This window comes from Arvicanthis niloticus, chromosome 1 (assembly GCF_011762505.2).
Source record: "Arvicanthis niloticus isolate mArvNil1 chromosome 1, mArvNil1.pat.X, whole genome shotgun sequence".
NCBI lineage: Eukaryota > Metazoa > Chordata > Mammalia > Rodentia > Muridae > Arvicanthis > Arvicanthis niloticus.
In genome coordinates, this window is record NC_047658.1 from 76,357,448 (window position 1) to 76,375,682 (window position 18,235).

Consider the following 18,235-nt stretch of genomic DNA (forward strand, 5'->3'; position numbering starts at 1 on the left):
AACTTTTGTTACTTATGTAAGTCTCAAAATTTTAAAACTTTAGATAAAACCCATATAAGCATATTTACCATGTATAAATAAAAAAACAAGAGATACATTATATGAAAGAAGGTTTCTAGTGTTCGTGTTTATAATAAAATAAGCAGGCTTCATATTGGCTCACAGAAACTGAAGCAGCAAGCATGAGGCCTACAGGAGTCTGCAAAGGAGCCTCTGTGAATACTATAGCTGTTAGCTTGGTATTTTGTTGGAGTGGTAATAGTAAAAGCAGACTTGTCTCTGACTTTACTCCCTGCTTTGAAACTCTTTTCTTCCTACTGCCTTGTCCCATCTCAAAATGAAATCTTTTGTCTTCTTTCATAGTATCTTGTTTTTTTCATATGTGGTTATTGTTTCTTGAACATATGTGTTGTTGTTTCAACAACTTTTTGAAAAAAATCTCGGGAAGGAGGAAAGTATTACTGTGGGGAGAGTATGGGGGAACTAGCAGGTATGAAGGTAGCAAAAATGGTGGTCACAATGTTTTCTATAGGAAAAGAAATTTATTTTCAATAAAATTACAATGAAGGGAGTTGAAGAAAACATACAAAAATAAATAAAATTATATTAATAGATATTAATTACACATGAATGTATACATGTCAAGAGACATGATTAAAACTTTGTCAGATTAAACTGTCACATTCTCTTTAAGTGATATATTTATTTGTGATAACTTCATGTTTGTGTTAACTTTTGTAGGATAGTAGTAATCCTTTGGTCTTAAGAACCAAAAACCTTTGTGCAAATTCAAATAAAAGTAATAAACATCATATCATCCTCAATCCTAATAATTTTTATTCTATTCCTAATACCACTATTTATCCCAATGATCAAACTAGGCAAATATATTAACTTCACACTTTATGTTATAACATCAATTAAATGTATGTTCCATAAATGTATTTACATTTTTGTAAATGTCTTTCTGTAATGTCTCCATCAAAGTCTTGATCTAGCAGCAGCTACACTGCCCCATGGCTTTTCAAGAGGATGGGAATCACACTGCAGTGACAGAGTTCATTTTATTGGGCTTAACAGATGACCCAGTCCTTAGAGTTGTCCTCTTCACCATCATCCTGTGCATCTACCTGGTGACTGTGTCTGGGAACCTCAGCACCATCCTTCTCATCAGAGTCTCTTCCCAGCTCCATCACCCCATGTACTTTTTTCTCAGCCATTTGGCTTCTGCTGACATAGGCTACTCATCTTCTGTCACTCCCAATATGCTTGTCAACTTCCTGGTGGACAAAAATACGATTACAACCCTAGGGTGTGGTATCCAGCTTAGCTCAGGTGCTTTCTTTGGGACAGTTGAGTGCTTTGTTCTAGCTGTCATGGCTTATGATCGCTTTGTGGCAATCTGTAGCCCATTGTTTTATTCAACCAAGATGTCCACACAAGTCTGTGTCCAGTTGCTTGTAGTAGCATACATAAGCAGTTTTCTTAATGCTTCCTCCTTCACTCTTTCATTCTTTTCTTTTTTCTTCTGTGGACCAAATATAATCAATCACTTTTTCTGTGACTTTACTCCTTTAGTTGAGCTCTCCTGTTCTGATGACAGTGTCTTTATTGTTCTTGTAACTATTTCTGGTGGCACTGTCATTGTGATCACAGTCCTTATCATTGCTATCTCCTACATCTACATCTTCATCACCATTCAGAAGATGTGTTCCACTGGGAGCCGCTACAAGGCCTTTTCCACTTGCACTTCCCACCTCACTGCAGTCACTCTGTTCTATGGCACTGTCACATTCATCTACCTGATGCCCAAGTCTAGCTACTCCACAGACCAGAACAAGGTGGTATCTGTGTTCTACATAGTGGTGATCCCCATGTTGAATCCACTCATCTACAGCCTCAGAAATAATGAAATTAAAGATGCTCTTAAGAAACATATAGGCAGGATAACATGTTCTTAAAGAAATCTTTTATGCTGGTGGATTGCTATAGCAAAAATGTCTTAAAGATATAATAACATTCAAAAAATTGAGTGTCTATGATTGAAAAAGTCTTTTGAGGTTATTAGTGAATGAGAATCACATTATTTATTAGAATTCAATTTTCAGATTACATAAGACATAACAGAGACATAGTAAGATACTTTGACTGAAAAAACTGAAGTTTTAATTAAGAGTATAAATTGAAACTTGTAAAATATAATCTTCTGAAAACATTTGGAATTTATTTTCTTTTTTAGATGAATTATCATTAACTCAAATACAGATTGCTTCTTAACTTCCTCTAGTATTTTATGTTTTGGGTAAATATAGGTGCTTTAGTGCTATTTTAAAGTGCACATATCAGAGATGTTGAACCAAGTGGGCAGTTTTTACTTTATTAGAGACATGCCATAAAGGAGTTTTTGCACCCAGAATAGTCTGTCTTTTTTTCTTATTGACCATAAATAGAGGGGTTTTGCTTTACCATGCATTTCTTTGGTGGTGTTCAACCACAGATATACAGCAACAAATTCAATTCACTGGAGACTGGGGCCTTAAAAACTTGATCCTAACAATTAGCCCTTATTGTCAATGCTAGCTGATTAGCTCAGCTCCTTTTTTTGCAACAGGAAGCTAACTGTTCACTGCTTCTGTATGTGTCTGGGTCAACAGCAGATTATCCAGACATAAGCCTTATGAGTTATCTTTGTACATTGTGCAAGAAATGATAGAGATCTACTAGGGAATTGGAGTTGGTAAAATTGTTCTTTTTACAAAAAAGTTGCCTTTGACATATGAATTTAATGTACCCATAAAAATCTGATGTATGGTATAAACCTGTGGCACTGGCCTAATCTAAGTTCCATAGAAAACAGAAAACCCATCCCTCATTAATCTGAATTTTTCTTAGGAGCAAAAGCTCAGTACCTATGTTAGATTGCGCTTGTAAGACCAAGGGAAGCAAACAAGAACAGCAGTGGAGATAGCCTCCCAGAAGACATTCTAGTTTATAAGTTCAACCTTGAGGCTTTGAAAAGGACAGTTTTAGAAAGACTTCATAGTTTAGCCCCTCATCCTCATGTGCACAAGGGAGCAGACCTGTCTATATCTCCTTTGAAATTTGACTGCCTTTAAGAAAGATTCAATAAACTTCCATATATGGGTGATGATCAAATTTACTCGTTTTTTTTCTGTCAGCTTTAGTGTTTCAGAAATAAATTCCATCTTCTTGCTGATAGAACCAAAGGCATTGATGCTTTTATTCATTCACATACAATTATATACATTCCAAAAACTGTGTTTAGTGTTTCTCAGATTTTTTCTTTGACTATTTGTGTTTATTGTCTTGCTTGTTCCTTGACTATTTGCATCTATTGTATTGCTAGACCCTCAACCTAGAACTGACCTTAATACATGCATGTAATTAAAAAGTATAAAAGCATAAAGGAGGAAGGGGGATTGGATAGGGGATTCTATGGAGGGGAAATGGGGAAAGAGGATGAAATCTGTATTATAAATAAATAAAATATCCAATTAAAAATTTTTTAAAAAGATAACAATGCAAAGAAGTTTAAAGCTTCATTTTTCTGACCACTATGGATGTTGAATATTTTTTAAAGTTTCTCAGCCATCTTATCTTTATCTTTTCAGATGTTTACTTCTGTGTCTGTTTTTAATTGAATTGTTTTCTTGATGTTTAGGTTTTGTTTATTTCTTAAATATTCTAGATACTATATACTTCTATCACATAAATAGCTAATAAATGTTATCTGCTTAGTCATGTGCTGATGTCCTTTGCTGGACAGAAGCATTTCTGCTTCATGAAGTTCCATTTATTAAATGTTGGCCTGTGCTGTTGAGGTCCTATTCAGAAAAAAAATAAAGATTAGCAATAGAGTTGAGATGACTCTTCAGGTTAAAATCATTGTGCCTTCTATCCTCTCTATAGCATATAAAATTTTACCACATGTCACCTACTTGACGGTATGAATTACAAAAAGCTAATAGTTACTTGGAAAATATCCATACCTTTCTTGGACTATATTCTAGGTAACAATTATATTTTATACTCTTGCCGATAAAAATTATGTTTGACTCAAATAACTATTCAACTTTGTATCTCATTCATCCCTATATTCACCATGGATCTATCTAAAATAGTATGTTATATCAACCACTAAAATACTAAAAGAAATATCCATGTATGTGAATGAAAAAAGCCAAAATACTTTACTTCATTTAATATCTTTTAATATAAACTTACCTGAATCAAATATCAACTTGAACAATTATCCAAAATAATTAGTTATTCTGTACCTCTCATGATTACCAAGTATATCAATACTCACATAAAGAGAAAAACAAGATATTGCATGAGATTGAGAGACTCCTTGAAAATTAATTGTGTTTTTGTGAAATACACTGCTCAGTACTCACTGGGAATGAGGAAATGATCCCTGATGATTTAAATTCACACTGGATTCCAGAGCCTCAGCAGGGACTTATATTCAGTGACAAAGACAATGAAGACAACTTTGCAGCTATAAAACCATAAAAAACCTTGGACTTCTTACTTTGAAATGAATTCTTATTTCAAGAGGTAAGATATTTTACTTGGCTGGTAAATATAAATTTTTTTCTTAGAAAATGCACTATATTCCAAAGCATTGTATAAAAAGAAATCAGATACAATAATACAAATATGTAACAAAATAAAAATAAACTAACATTATTGAATCACCTTATATTTACATAGACAAATTATTCAGAATGATTGGGTATAAAACTAAGATTTTTTTTTATTTATTGAAAATATTTTTTTTCTCTCATGCAATAGATTCTATAGTTTCTCCCCTTCTACTCTTCCCAGCTACCTCCAGTTTTCAAAGATGATTTATTTACCCATTCACTGGAAAGACCCAAAACTAACATGACTCTCAAAGGTGTACACATATAGCATCCAGGCAACAAACACTTTGAAATGCTTATGTCAGTGAATATCATATGCAAAGACCTGTTTTATTTGTAGAGTGAATTTTCCAGCATCACAAATATCACAGTGGACAAATGAAAATGTAAATAGAGAATGTGAGAAGTAGTGTACTCTGTGGAAAATCATGTGAATTGATTCCATCCCACTCTAGTTTTGAAACACTATAATATTGGAAAAGGATTTAGTGTGTTTTAATAAAAATGATAATGTGATAATAGCAGTCATATTTTGCATGGTGATGAACAAGATATTTCAAATTCCCTCAAAATAGTGATCTATTTAGAATACTTAAAATATTTAATGAACTTACAACAGAAAGTTCGATTTGTAAATTTGGTGTGATAATACATCTCTATTCTATTTCTTCTCAATTCTAAAAAGAAAATGTATCATCTTTTTAAAAGTCAATGAAGACATGACCTTACTTACAAAAATGACAGATTTTATGACCAGTGTCACCAGTAAAGCACCTCTCTGTATAGTGGAAAAGTGCAATGCTACCCAGCTGTCTGTCTTTAATTTGTATGTGCCTTCAAGTTCATAGACACCCTTCATTTATAGTGTAGTCACTAAAAGGAATAGACGGAGTCAAACCTTCCTTGTGTTCATTTCTAATTCCCTTTTAAAAGATCTGCTATTTTTATTTTTGTGGTTATCAATACTGCATGTATGTGCATATGTATGTGCATCTCATGCATGCTTGGTCCCCATGATCACCAGAAGAGTTCATTTGGACCTTAGACCTAGAACCATGGACTGCTGTGAAAAACTCTGTGAGTGCTAGAGATCAGATGTGCAAGTACTTGATGTAACTATTTTCTTTTATAAAATGGAAATAAAAAGAAATTAATTGATGATAGACAACAAAACCAAAACACATAAAATTTTAAATCATGTGATAATGATTTAGTAAGTATTCAGTAAAAGTTAGCAAAGATTTAAATCTTCATTAAATGATAACATGCTTTTATAATTTAATCTTTTGTTATATTTATAATAAATATTGTTACCAAGAATTATATTATTGTATATTTTCCTGTTATTTGTGTGAAAAGAATGGTTCAGGAAACATCATATGTGTGGATGTCAAAGAACAACATTCAGGAGTTGTTTCTCTCCTCCCCCTATCTGAGTTCCAGTAATTGAACTCTGGCTGTGAGGTATCTGTCTTGATGATGAGAACCTTTATAAGAAAAGCAACCTCACCAGAAAAAGACTAATAATTTTATATCTACATCTTTAATGACAATCAAGTGTGTTTTATTATAAATAAATGTAAATAAAAGTTACATATATTTTATGACATATTTCTAACATTTTTCTTAAACAAATTTCCAGGCCTCATTTTATACAAATATATAAACAATAAAAATCTAAGTAAACTATCCATTGTTGCTGCAATTTGTAAAATAATATATTAGCTTGTAATGTTCTCCATGTCTGTATTAAAAAACTTAAGTAAACTATTTATAAATTCTTTCTGTCTTATATCCATCACAGCCTCAATCTGGCAGCAGCTACACTGCCCCATGGCTTTCCTGGAGGATGGGAACCACACCGCAGTGACAGAATTCCTTTTGTTAGGCTTAACAGATGACCCAGTCCTTAGAGTTATCCTTTTCACCATCATCCTGTGCATCTACCTGGTGACTGTGTCTGGGAACCTCAGCACCATCCTTCTCATCAGAGTCTCTTCCCAGCTCCATCACCCCATGTACTTTTTTCTCAGCCACTTGGCTTCTGTTGACATAGGTATTTCATCTTCTGTCACACCAAATATGCTTCTCAACTTTTTGGTGGAAAGAAATACCATCTCTTACCTTGGATGTGGCATACAGCTCAGCTTAGGTGATATCTTTGGGTCAGTTGAATGTTTCCTTTTGGCTGCCATGGCTTATGATCGTTTCATGGCAATCTGCAACCCACTGGTTTATTCCACCAAGATGTCCACACAAGTCTGTGTCCAGTTGGTTGTGGGATCTTATATAGGAGGTCTTCTTAATGCTTCCTTTGCTATCATTTCCTTTTTTTCTTTTCTATTCTGTGGCTCAAATAGAGTTGAGCATTTCTTCTGTGATTTTGCTCCTTTAGCTGAACTGTCCTGTTCTGATGTCAGTATCTCTGTAGTTCTTGTTTCAGTTTCTGCTGGCTCAGTTACTATGTTCACAGTGTTTGTCATAGCTATCTCCTATTCCTATATCCTTATTATCATCTTAAAGATGCACTCCACTGAGGGTCGACAGAAGGCCTTCTCCACCTGCACCTCCCATCTCACAGCAGTCACTCTGTTCTATGGGACCATCACATTTATTTATGTGATGCCCAAGTCCAGCTACTCCACAGACCAGAACAAGGTGGTATCTGTGTTCTACATGGTAGTGATCCCCATGTTGAATCCACTCATCTACAGCCTCAGAAATAATGAGATTAAGGATGCTCTGAAGAGACAGGTTGGTAAGAAAACACTTTCTTAAAGTAATCTGTTGTTTTATAACATTTAAAATAATACTAGAAATCATGCAAGACCCATGTGACTACCATTCAGATTTTTTATATTAGTCTTTTTACTACTCTTTTCATCTCACTTTCCTCCCAGGATATGTAACTATATAACTATTTTTTATTGCATGTCCTAGTTTTGTATTTTCAAATCTGTCTTACAGAATTTTATACAAAGTATTTGCAGCATTTTCCTCATCTTAATCCTATAGCTCCCTCTCCAACTTCATGTTCTCTTTGTCAGATACTTGTGTTGCCTTTATATACTCTGGTGTATAGGCAAGGATAATTTCTTAAAGACAATTTAGTCTCCTCCTGGCAAATACTGATTGTCAATTTCTTTTTCCAATTCCATGTTGGGCTTTTGTATGGTTTGAGCTCAGACACACTAACAGGTGAGTTTATATCTGCTACCATTCTGTTGTGTCTGCTTAAAAGGTTTCTTTGTTGTCATTGAAAAGTGTCTGTGTAATCAGTCACTACCTCTGCCTCTTGTAATCTTTTACCTACTCTTTTATAATGACTCCTTTGCTTGTAAAGTAGAGGGGAGTGAAATGTGTGTCCCATTTAGAGCTGTATCTTCAACAATCTCTAATTATCTGCATATCGATGAGCAAAACAAAAACTCTCTAATGTAGTTGGGGAAATATGCAAATCTACTGTTATAATGACAAGTCATTTCAAAGTGGTTTAGCACTATTCCCATTTAGTAATAAAATGGTAGTAGATTCTTTGCTAGAGCATTTAATCTTTGTAGCACAAGTTTGGCCCTGAGAGTGATATTAGGTATAGGTTTCACATTCTGGAGCTAGATTAGATTCAGTCAGAAAGTCGTTGGTTACTCCTATGAGATTTGTGTCAGTATAGCATACTGAGAGCCTGCACAGCCTGGAATGGTTTGAATTGGGACACAGATTCAGATGTAGGTATAGCTTTAAAGACTTATGATCTATAGATGTAGTTTTAAAGACTGGTGGTCTCAAAACTTCTAGCTCTCTAACTATAGTGAATGTTTGCTAATAACTTCTAAAAACTTTTTAAAAACTTTCTTGTTCATTCTGAGGGTTAAAAACCACTGGCCTAAGTAAATAGTACCTATAGCCTAACATCAGGGGATTAATTAAAGTACACCATGCCCCTTCTCTGCAGGAAATTCACTAGCTCTAACTCCCAGACTGCTAGTGAACATTGCAGGGAAAAATAAAAGAGAGCACTTTGAAAAGTGATTTTAATCTTTATTTCTAAGTTCTATATCTAAAACATTATTCAATATTTGTGCTCTCTAAAAAGTCCCCCCCCAAATTTCTCCTCTTAAAAGGTGCTTCTCTTGCTCTCTAGAAAGTTCTCTGAGATTTCTTTGTTCTCAGCACATATACATATTTCAGAATATATTATTCCTATGGTGAAAAGTTTACCACAACTTTGCACATAAATTTAAATTATAAATTGAATAAGAAGTTTACAACAGAGATGTTTACATGCATATACATTGAAAAGTAATTACCTGGCTAAATATTTACTGTCACTAACTCTACAGGTTCATGGAGAATAAAGTTTATAACCAAGTCATCATTGAAATTTCATATTGATAAACCCAGTCAATTTTTATCTTCTTTCCTTGTACCTACAATTAATTGCTAGTTCCTTTCTGCCCTTTGATTAATTGTTTTACAACTTCTTGTAATGTCTCCCTGATTTCTATCTTAGACACAATTAACTCATTGACTGTCAGAGTTCTCATTGAGTTTTAATTATCAGAGAGGATTTAATAACAGTCCCGTTATTTTAAAAAGCTTAAAAATTACTAATATAACTTTTGAAATTCTTATAGAACCATAATTGAGAATTAAGAAATTATTTTTTGTCTATATAACATTACTATAAGATAGTACATCATCATTATTCTGCAGAAACCTGCTCAAAGGGGTGGGCTACTACCTAAAGCTTGAGATATATATATATATATATATCAGGAAAAGCATATTAATAGGAAGAATATTTCCTCAGATGTAATTTTCTCAGCCTTACCTAAAGGAGAAAATCTGTCATAGCTTTACAGTCCATGGCAAAACCAGCTCAGGAAGGTCATCTGCTAGTTTTTGGCTTCTCCTATATGACTCCTGGCAATAGCAATAGTAGGCATGTCTTTCCAAGCTGGTAGTTATTATAGCTTGTAAAATTCATGAGATAAGTTGTTTGTACAACACATGATATTTAAAACATTTTCATAAAAGGTTACTCCTATTGAAATATTTTAATATATCCCATCCTATTCAGAATAGAATTCCAATACTTTTTTACCTTTCATGAACCCTTCCTTGAATTACCCTGACTTGTGTTTTCTTTGTTGCGAGTATAAAAATGAGTGCACTTGCTGTTTTCCATCTGGCAACATTTACTCTGAAGTCTTAAAAACTCTTCTCTTTATCCAGCTCTGATATCATTTGTCACATGGGGATTTTATTGCTACCTTACACAAGCTACTATGACCCATTCCTACCATGGCAACTTTAATCATTAATTTCAGTTCTCTTTGTTCTTTTTCTACTGTGTTCTAAGTTTTGAAAGGTTGATTTATCATTTGGTAACATTTCTTTGGTATCTATTTTTCTTGGATACAATAAATATTCAACAAGTACTTCTCTATGGATTGAATGGTCCAGTGGTTATTCTGTAACTATCAATAAAACAATTCCTATCTGACACAATGTTTCAGAAAGAATTTTAAATTGTAAAGGTAGACACCACTCATTTTTTAATATCTCTTCACTGTCTTCTTCCTAAACTATCTTTAAACAAGTCAAGAATGAGTTAGAAATTTTCATTAACATGCTTCTTGCTGGTCATTAACTTATTATTTCTCAATAATCTAACCTCAGTTCATATGTAATATAAAATACAGAAAACACTTGAATATTCTGACCTCAGAGATGTGGATTTGCTGTTTATTAGAAAGCTAATGTTTATGTTCAAGAATTTGGGATTGACATGACTAAAGTTCTGACATCTTATGTAGTCAGATTCACTTTAAATTTTACCAGATACTTTGAGATGTTTGTAAAGTAATAAAGCATATTATCAAGCTATTCAGAGAAATTTATATACAGCTCCCAACATGAGTGTTATTAAGATGAAAAAGCAGAGGATCAGTGGGAAAAGTCAATACCACAAAGCCAGATAAATTGACTTTGATCCTAGGAAAATTACATGAAAAAAGAAATGAAAAAGAACTAACTCCCATAAGTTATGCAAGTGCATACACGCATGCACACATACATGCACAAACACACACACACACTGAATGAAGTTGAAAAGAAATTAAAGAAGCAGACTAGACAAATTGAAAAATAAAACCTACTGTAGAACACAACACAGATCATTAATACTTCTTCTCTAACAATGGTTGTAAAAAAAATGTTAAATATTTTGTCAGCATATTGTCAGTAGCAACAGAACAAAGATTAAACTGATTTAAAATAAAAAAAGAAAACCTAAAACAAGACAAGAGGAACAGGGTGAAATTAGGAGTATATTAGGAGATTGGATGGGCTGGAGAATTGTCAGTTAATAAGATTATATTCTACTTTTGCTGAGGATCTGGGTTCAGTTATCAGAACCTACATTGTGACACAAAACCATCTACAATGCCAAGTCTAAAGAATTCAGCACACTCTTCTGTCTTCTAAACAAACCTAAAATGTATATAGTGCATATCCTTGGATATAAACCACTCATATGCAAAAAAATGTAAAAGGAAATTAATCTCTTTAAAAATTAAACAAGACGATATTAGAGAGAGGTAGTCTATATGAACTTAAGGAATCTCTCTCCTTTATTCAGTATTAAAATGTGTCTGGTCCTGTGATACCAATGCTCATAGTGTTAGTAACAGATTTTACTGCTATGTGCATTAGTTTCTGTTTCCTTACTCTATCTGGGAATCTCAAAAGAAGAATATTGTAGAGCATAGCCTTTATTAAAAACATCTGGGCTATGGGAGTCATGACAGCCCCTCCTCTTTGATTGACCCATACTAATAGAACATTTTATTTCTTAATTTTTTCAATCTGTAGTTTCTTTATTTTCTATATCTCCACAAAATTGATATATGTTGTCTCTGTCTCCTGGAGACCTAGAGTTTGCTTCTTAGTCACCTTCCTGAAATGATAGTTGTTCAAAATTATCTAAACACATCTACCTACTATATTATCCTGCATAAATTCTTTTAGTGTAAATATGCCTTTGTGTGGAATTTTCAGTTTCCTAAAACCTAGCTCCAGTGGACAACATCTGTAGATGCTTTCCTTGTTCAATCTATGTCTTCTTGTATATTTTTATCACTACTGAATGGATATTTCATATGTTTGATGCAGTATTTCTTTTGTGATGTTTATTCAGAAACATGGAAAATATTGTACTATAATGGCACTAACTAGTGGGTAAAATTTTGAATAGAAACATTATTATATGCATTATTATATGCATTGAGTTATTAAAATAACTCAATGGATTACGGGGCATTTTGAAATTTATAAATTCAGAAAAGTAGTGGATCCATGGGGGAGGCAGAGGGAAACTGGGAGGAGTAGAAGAATGGGAAACTATAATCAGGATATACTAATTATAGTATGAGAAAAATAAATTTTCAATAAAAGGACAGGAGAAAGAAAGAAAGAGATGAGAGAGAGAGAGAGAGAGAGAGAGAGAGAGAGAGAGAGAGAGAGAGAGAAGAATGTTAACACTAAATCCAACTTCTATATCCAGCCAAATCTTACATCTTACATATCCTTCTTGGGGGTTTAGTCTGGTAAGACTGCCTTACCATCCTCATCAAGTAGACTTTTCTTTAGAAAAAAGAAAACACACATTGATAAGATTTTTAATAAATAGATCTTAGTTGAAACTGTTATCTAATTGGCATGATTAGCATATCACATAAATAAGTGAAAATTCTGACACTGAAAAATGGTCTATAGTTCAAGCAGTTATTGAGAGATTTAACAGGACTTTAAAGTAAATTTTCCTAAACATAAAAGGGATATGATATCTTCAAAAGATAGATTAAATAATGCTTTATCATCTTTAAATTTTTCAAATGTCAATGAGACCGGTAGTACAGCTGCTGAAACACTGGGTTTTAGAAAAGATTGCTGAGTTAAACCAGCTCATATGTAATAAGGCTATGTTAAGTTCAGAATGGAAGTTAGAAAATGTGTTACACAGGGGGAGAGGTTATGCCTTTCTTTAAGCAGGAAACAAAAATCTATGCATCCCTTCAAAATTAATAAAGATTTGATTTGACTGGGGAAGACCACTTGAAATTGCTGGCTGCAGACAAGTACAAAGAGACCCAGGAGAGCAACAAAACAGATGATGGGAAATGTGATCTTGCTACATGAGAACAGCTCTGAGACTGGCTGAGACATAAATATATCTGCAGTAGCCAATAAATCATATTGTCAATAGAGTCCTCGTGACTTATTATTATACGCCATCCTCTCACATGGCATGGAGTGAGATTAATATTCAGTTTGGTTATATAATCCAAACAGACTTTTTGTTTGATGGCTTTCACCTGCTCAAACAGAGAGCAGAGAATCATCTTTAGCTGATTTGTCCACACCCCACATTTCATACATGTGTTAATGCAGAAATGCATATTACCTTCAAAAGTTCATGTGTTTTTACAACAAAAGAATCAGACGCCAATGAAAGCAAGACAAGTTGCCCAAATGATCCAGCCTCACAGACATGTAGTCCACAGTCTACCTGCTTCTCTCTGGGTGTTACATGTCTCTATACACCAGATCAAATGGGGCCAAAGGGATCCTGGGATAAATAGGTTTCACAGGGCTCCAATCTGGCCAGCTGTCTTACAGCTCTTAGAATAAAAATAAAGATGTTTGGGTGTTTTGCACAGGGTAAGTAGCTAGGATCCTGGGTCTCTCAACAGCTGTGCCTGCAGTGGTGTCGGGGGGGGGGGGCAGTGGGAGTTGTAGTGATGGCATGAGCTACCACTGGCTCTGATTTGAGCCTCTGAAGCCAACTGATCCTGTAAGCCTCTTTCAGGCTGGTCCAACAACCAAGGGTGAATACTCTTGAAGAGAGAATTCTTCTATAAATGTTACAGCTCAGCAAGAACAGGCACTTTCAGATGGCCCTCAGTGGAATAACTTGTGTACTTTATTCCATGTGGGCAGGGACTATATAAACCTTGGAAGGTAGGATAGGATTGAGAGGGGGTAAATATTTTCTATTGTTTGGGGTGTTAGTGATATGCCATTTGTATGGGGAAGGATTCCAGTGCTATATTATCTAACTGACTGGCCATGGTCCCCTGAAATGGGTATTGTGGTTATATGTTCCAAAGCAATACAAAGACAGGTAGGAAGTGACTCTATTCCTACAGTTCTCAAATCTCTGAGATTCCCAATGTTTGAGTTCACGCAACCTCACTAATTCTTATGCCTGTCTGGTGGCACAGTGCACTTGACCTACATAGAGTGGCTCATTTGTTACATGCAGGATCACTTCAAAAGTAGCTAGGTCAAATGGTCCAGCCTCACAGACTGTTCCAGTCAGAAATTCAGTGAATCCCATCCTACAAAGACTGAACATCAAATGAAAGAGCTAGCTCTCCTAAGTCTTGAACAATATACCAATTTTCTTAGGTTTGCCAGAGACACCATTGCCCCCAAACAAGTTATTAATGGTCTTGTTCAGAGAGGAAACAAAGTAAAGAAAGTCCTGAAAAGGGACCATAAGGTAACTTTATATTTTTTATTTAGTGAGATTTATGGATTCCAAGTTGTAATAAATATGTGTGTGTGTGTGTGTGTGTGTGTGTGTGTGTGTGTGTGTGTAATGGAGGCTATAATATATTAGTAAATTGTAAAAGGAGTATATATTATATCCCTTATCACTACCCCAACTTTACAAATGATGGGCACCAATCCCTGAGGCCTCAGATCCAATGCCTTATGGCAAATTGATGTCACCCATGTTCTCTAATTTAGTAGACAGTGTTACAATAATTATTTAAAATGGTGGCACCCTATCTGGCTTGTAGTTAGGAGATGCCATCTTTCCGACTAGGCAAGGCCTGAGGCCATGTGGTGTGTTCTCTCTGCTGCAGCAGCTCAGGCCTCTGGCTCAGTGGGCTAGAACACCGGCCCTGACACCCATGAGGTGCTAGCATGAGAGATGGTTCTGCCTATCTTCCACACTGTCTCCACAAGGCTGGGCTGAAAATACAAAACATTCGCAGTCTCAGGGGTGAAGAAAAATGCAAAGAAAGCAGTCTTTTATATCTATTGCTAATAGAGGGACATTGGCAGGGATATCTGAGATGTGAGGCAGTCCCCTTTAGGGAGACTCCCAGACTCACATGGTTTTGTCAATTGCCCTCAAATTCTGTTATAGTCTTGAAGAGATGCAGGTAACCTGCCCTCATCTCTGTGCATTGAATCCTGTACTCTCTTGTCCCTGCACTGAGCCAAAACAGCCAACACTTCCTACTACCAGCCCCATTGCAGATGCCTCTGGCCTTTGTAAAGGGCAGACAAAGGGCAGCCCAACCTAACCTCCATGACTCAGCTTCTATCTGTAGCACTGAACATTGCACTCTCTTTTTGTGATAATTCTAATCATCAGCACTTAACCACTGCAGATGGCTCTTGCCTTTGAAGGAGGCAAGAGTCAGTATTCTTGAAGTGACAAGGCCCACTCTTGAACTATGGGAAAAAGGCAATTAAGTGTTCCCAGACATCTGTGAACAGTTTATAAAAACACCTGCCTCTGATAACAAAATGAGTTACTTCTTCCCAGGTCAAAAAGATTCTTTTCCAGCTGTGCAATTCCACTTGTATTTTTGAACAAGTGTTATCAGGTTTGAAGGATGGCACTCCTTTACCCCCTACCCAATCATGCAATGCCAAGGCTCAAGAGCCCCACCTTATGCATATTCATATATATATATATATATATATGTGTGTGTGTGTGTGTGTGTGTGTGTGTGTGTGTGCGCGTGTGCGTGCGTGCGTGTGCGTGTGCGTGTGCATGTGTGTGTATGTGTATGTATATATCAAGCCCCTAGATTTGAGCATCACATTTTTAACCTGCAGAGCAGGAAAGGCTGAGATCTAAGTCCAGATGCATACAATAAAGATTCTCTTTGTTCTTACGTCAGTGTAGTAATTTCTGGTGGTCTTGTGGGGTTCCCAAGAACTAGGTATAACAGTCTCTGTTCTCCTGAGCTCTTTTTTATAACAAACACAGGACTGTTCTATGAGCTACTGGAGGGGCAGATGTGTTGTATCAGAAGCTGTTCTACCAGCTATGTGAGGGCTTTAAACTTGTTCCTTGACAGAGATCACTGTGGTACCCAGATGGCTTCATTAGAAAGCCAATCAAGGCAGGGAGTATCAAATCTAACAGTGGCTCCTAGAATTGGGGGTGATTTGGAAGAGGGCTTTTAGGGTCTCCTTGGGTATAACTTTCTTTAAACTAATGTCTTCTATCTTGATGTGGTCTCTTTCTGGTTGGGTGATAATCACTACCTCTAAGGCTTATAAGATATCTCTCTCTAGAAGCTTGGTGGCTACTTGAGATACCAGGGGGCATAAGGGGCTGGTAGTTCCATCAGGGTCCTCCCATCTGTAGGCCTGTTTGGTAAAGAATGTGTTAGAGGTAAAACCTATGCCTAGGAGCTGGAGCACAGGGATCCACCTCATTTAATCAAGAACCAGAGACTAGATTCCCATTAGATCTAGAGTAAAGTCAAATAATACTGCTTTTAAGAAACAGAGAAAAAACATAGTGATCAATTGATGTCTGATGGTATTCTACTGTAACCATAAGTCTCTGACTATCATAGATAAGCTATCATCAGAGAGGCTACCTCCTATATCAGATGGGAACAAATACAGGTGTGGGGTGGTAGAATGTGAGAGGAAACCTGGTAAGATAAATATAGGACTTGGAGCCCTAGAGACACAGAAAGGAGAGTAGTAGCTTTGCCTGCTCCAGATTCCAGGACCCTGTCATGTAGTCACAACCCCTCATAGAACTGAGGCCATCAGTCATGTAGCAGCAGCACCTTCAAGTCCCTCCTCATGCAGACAAGGCATCTCAGGCCAAACCAATAGGAAGCACCTGCAGTCAGACCCACCCCCACGCCAGAACTTTATCTATCCAGATCCTATCCAGAAGGAATAAAGGTGTATGAGAATTACTCTATTGTCTGAGAACATCTGTCACAAGTGCTGTAACACTTGCCTGGGAAGAGAATGCTCTCCTGAAGCTTTTGCCATCAGAAGCTCCCCTGTACTTTGCTGGCTAACCAGGCTCCCTCTGGCTCAGCTTGGCTCACCTTGGATCAGCACAGGTAGTGCAGTGTCTCAGAGCAACAGTGGGTACAAAAGTAGCAGCAGCAGCAGCAGCAGTAGCAGTAGCAGCAGCAGTGACTGCAGTAGCAGTAGCAGCAGTAGCAGTAGCAGCAGCAGTGACTGCAGTAGCAGAGGCACTTCCCCCTCTCTGCTATTGCCCTTTCCCCTTAGTTTGAACTCTCTTGAACCCTCCTGCCAGGCCTGCCCAGAGGTCTCTGTTGATAGCCTCCCGTATGCAAACTGACAACTGGTGAACACCTAGGGTATGAACAGCTCCACAACTGCACAGATACAGCAGAAAGGTAAGCTCCCCAACCCCCAACTCTGGAGACAAGCAACCTGTCCTTTCTTGCTGTGCTTTCAATCAGTGCCATTGCACTTGGATTTGGACAGGCTGAAGGGGCAACTGAAGCCTTCTAAACAGAGTTATCCTTTGGCATTGGCTGAAGGTCCCTTTGGGCCATGTCTAAATGACAAAGGTCATTGGCCAAGACTCTGTAACTTCTTAAAACAAAAACAAACAAAGAAAAAAGGTAATGCAGCAACCACAAATTATTGGATGGAGGTTCAGGGTTTAAGAGTTAGGAGCTATCTTGAGTGTCAAGACAAATACCATTGGAATTGTGTTATTTCTAAAATTTACAATGATAGTCATTATAATTAGAAAAAAATTAAAGACACTTTTAGGGTATTTGGCATAATTCTAACACCTCTCTGAATGTTTTAACTTTGCCTAGTGAGATTATAAATGTAAAGAATGCTGCTCTGTTGAGCTTTGATGCTGCAGATAATGCTGATAAAATTATCTATGGCTTGAAGTCAGTATTTTCATTTCAATCAAATCTCAGGAATGGCATATATAGTGTGATCATGCTAGCCCTTTTTGTCTTGGGAATACTTTTATTCCTGCCCATCATGTTAAAGCTTGTCTCTAACATCACCAACATGTTGGCAGCCAAAGTACATGACTTGAACCTGAAAATGGACCCCCAGAGAGAGTTATTAAATTAACAAGCTGGCAAGCCAAGGACAGGTAAGATTCTTCACAGAGCCTTACCAACCTAAGACAGAAGTACATTGCTTTTGATAATGCATATTCCATGACAGGTAAGGAAGTCATTTTATCAGAACCACCTAAGACAGGCTCAGTCTGGTTTATGCAATAAAAAGAGGAAGACATGGAGAGCTTTGGGGGCTTCCTGGCAGGAATCTGACATACACCAAGGACAAGGAAATGGACTGCAGGCAGGAATCTGGCATTAGATTAGAACAAAGAAGTAATTTCAGACAGAAATCTAAATCTTAGGCTAGAACAAAGAAGTAATTACAGGCAGAAATCTAAATCTTAGGCTAGAACAAAGAGGTAGGCTTCAGGC

The 18,235-nt window shown here is 36.3% G+C and overlaps 2 protein-coding genes across 2 annotated transcripts; both read left to right on the forward strand.

Annotated features, from left to right (window-relative positions):
• Positions 1–992: 992 nt before the first annotated feature.
• Positions 993–3,416, forward strand: LOC117717071 (olfactory receptor 5P76-like). Its single transcript, XM_034514297.2, has one exon. The coding sequence runs from the start codon at positions 1,017–1,019 to the stop codon at positions 1,959–1,961; it is 945 nt and encodes a 314-aa protein (XP_034370188.1). The 5' UTR covers positions 993–1,016; the 3' UTR covers positions 1,962–3,416.
• Positions 3,417–6,480: 3,064 nt separating this feature from the next.
• LOC117716979 (olfactory receptor 5P72-like) lies at positions 6,481–9,237 on the forward strand. Its single transcript, XM_034514145.2, has one exon. The coding sequence runs from the start codon at positions 6,504–6,506 to the stop codon at positions 7,446–7,448; it is 945 nt and encodes a 314-aa protein (XP_034370036.1). The 5' UTR covers positions 6,481–6,503; the 3' UTR covers positions 7,449–9,237.
• Positions 9,238–18,235: the final 8,998 nt, after the last annotated feature.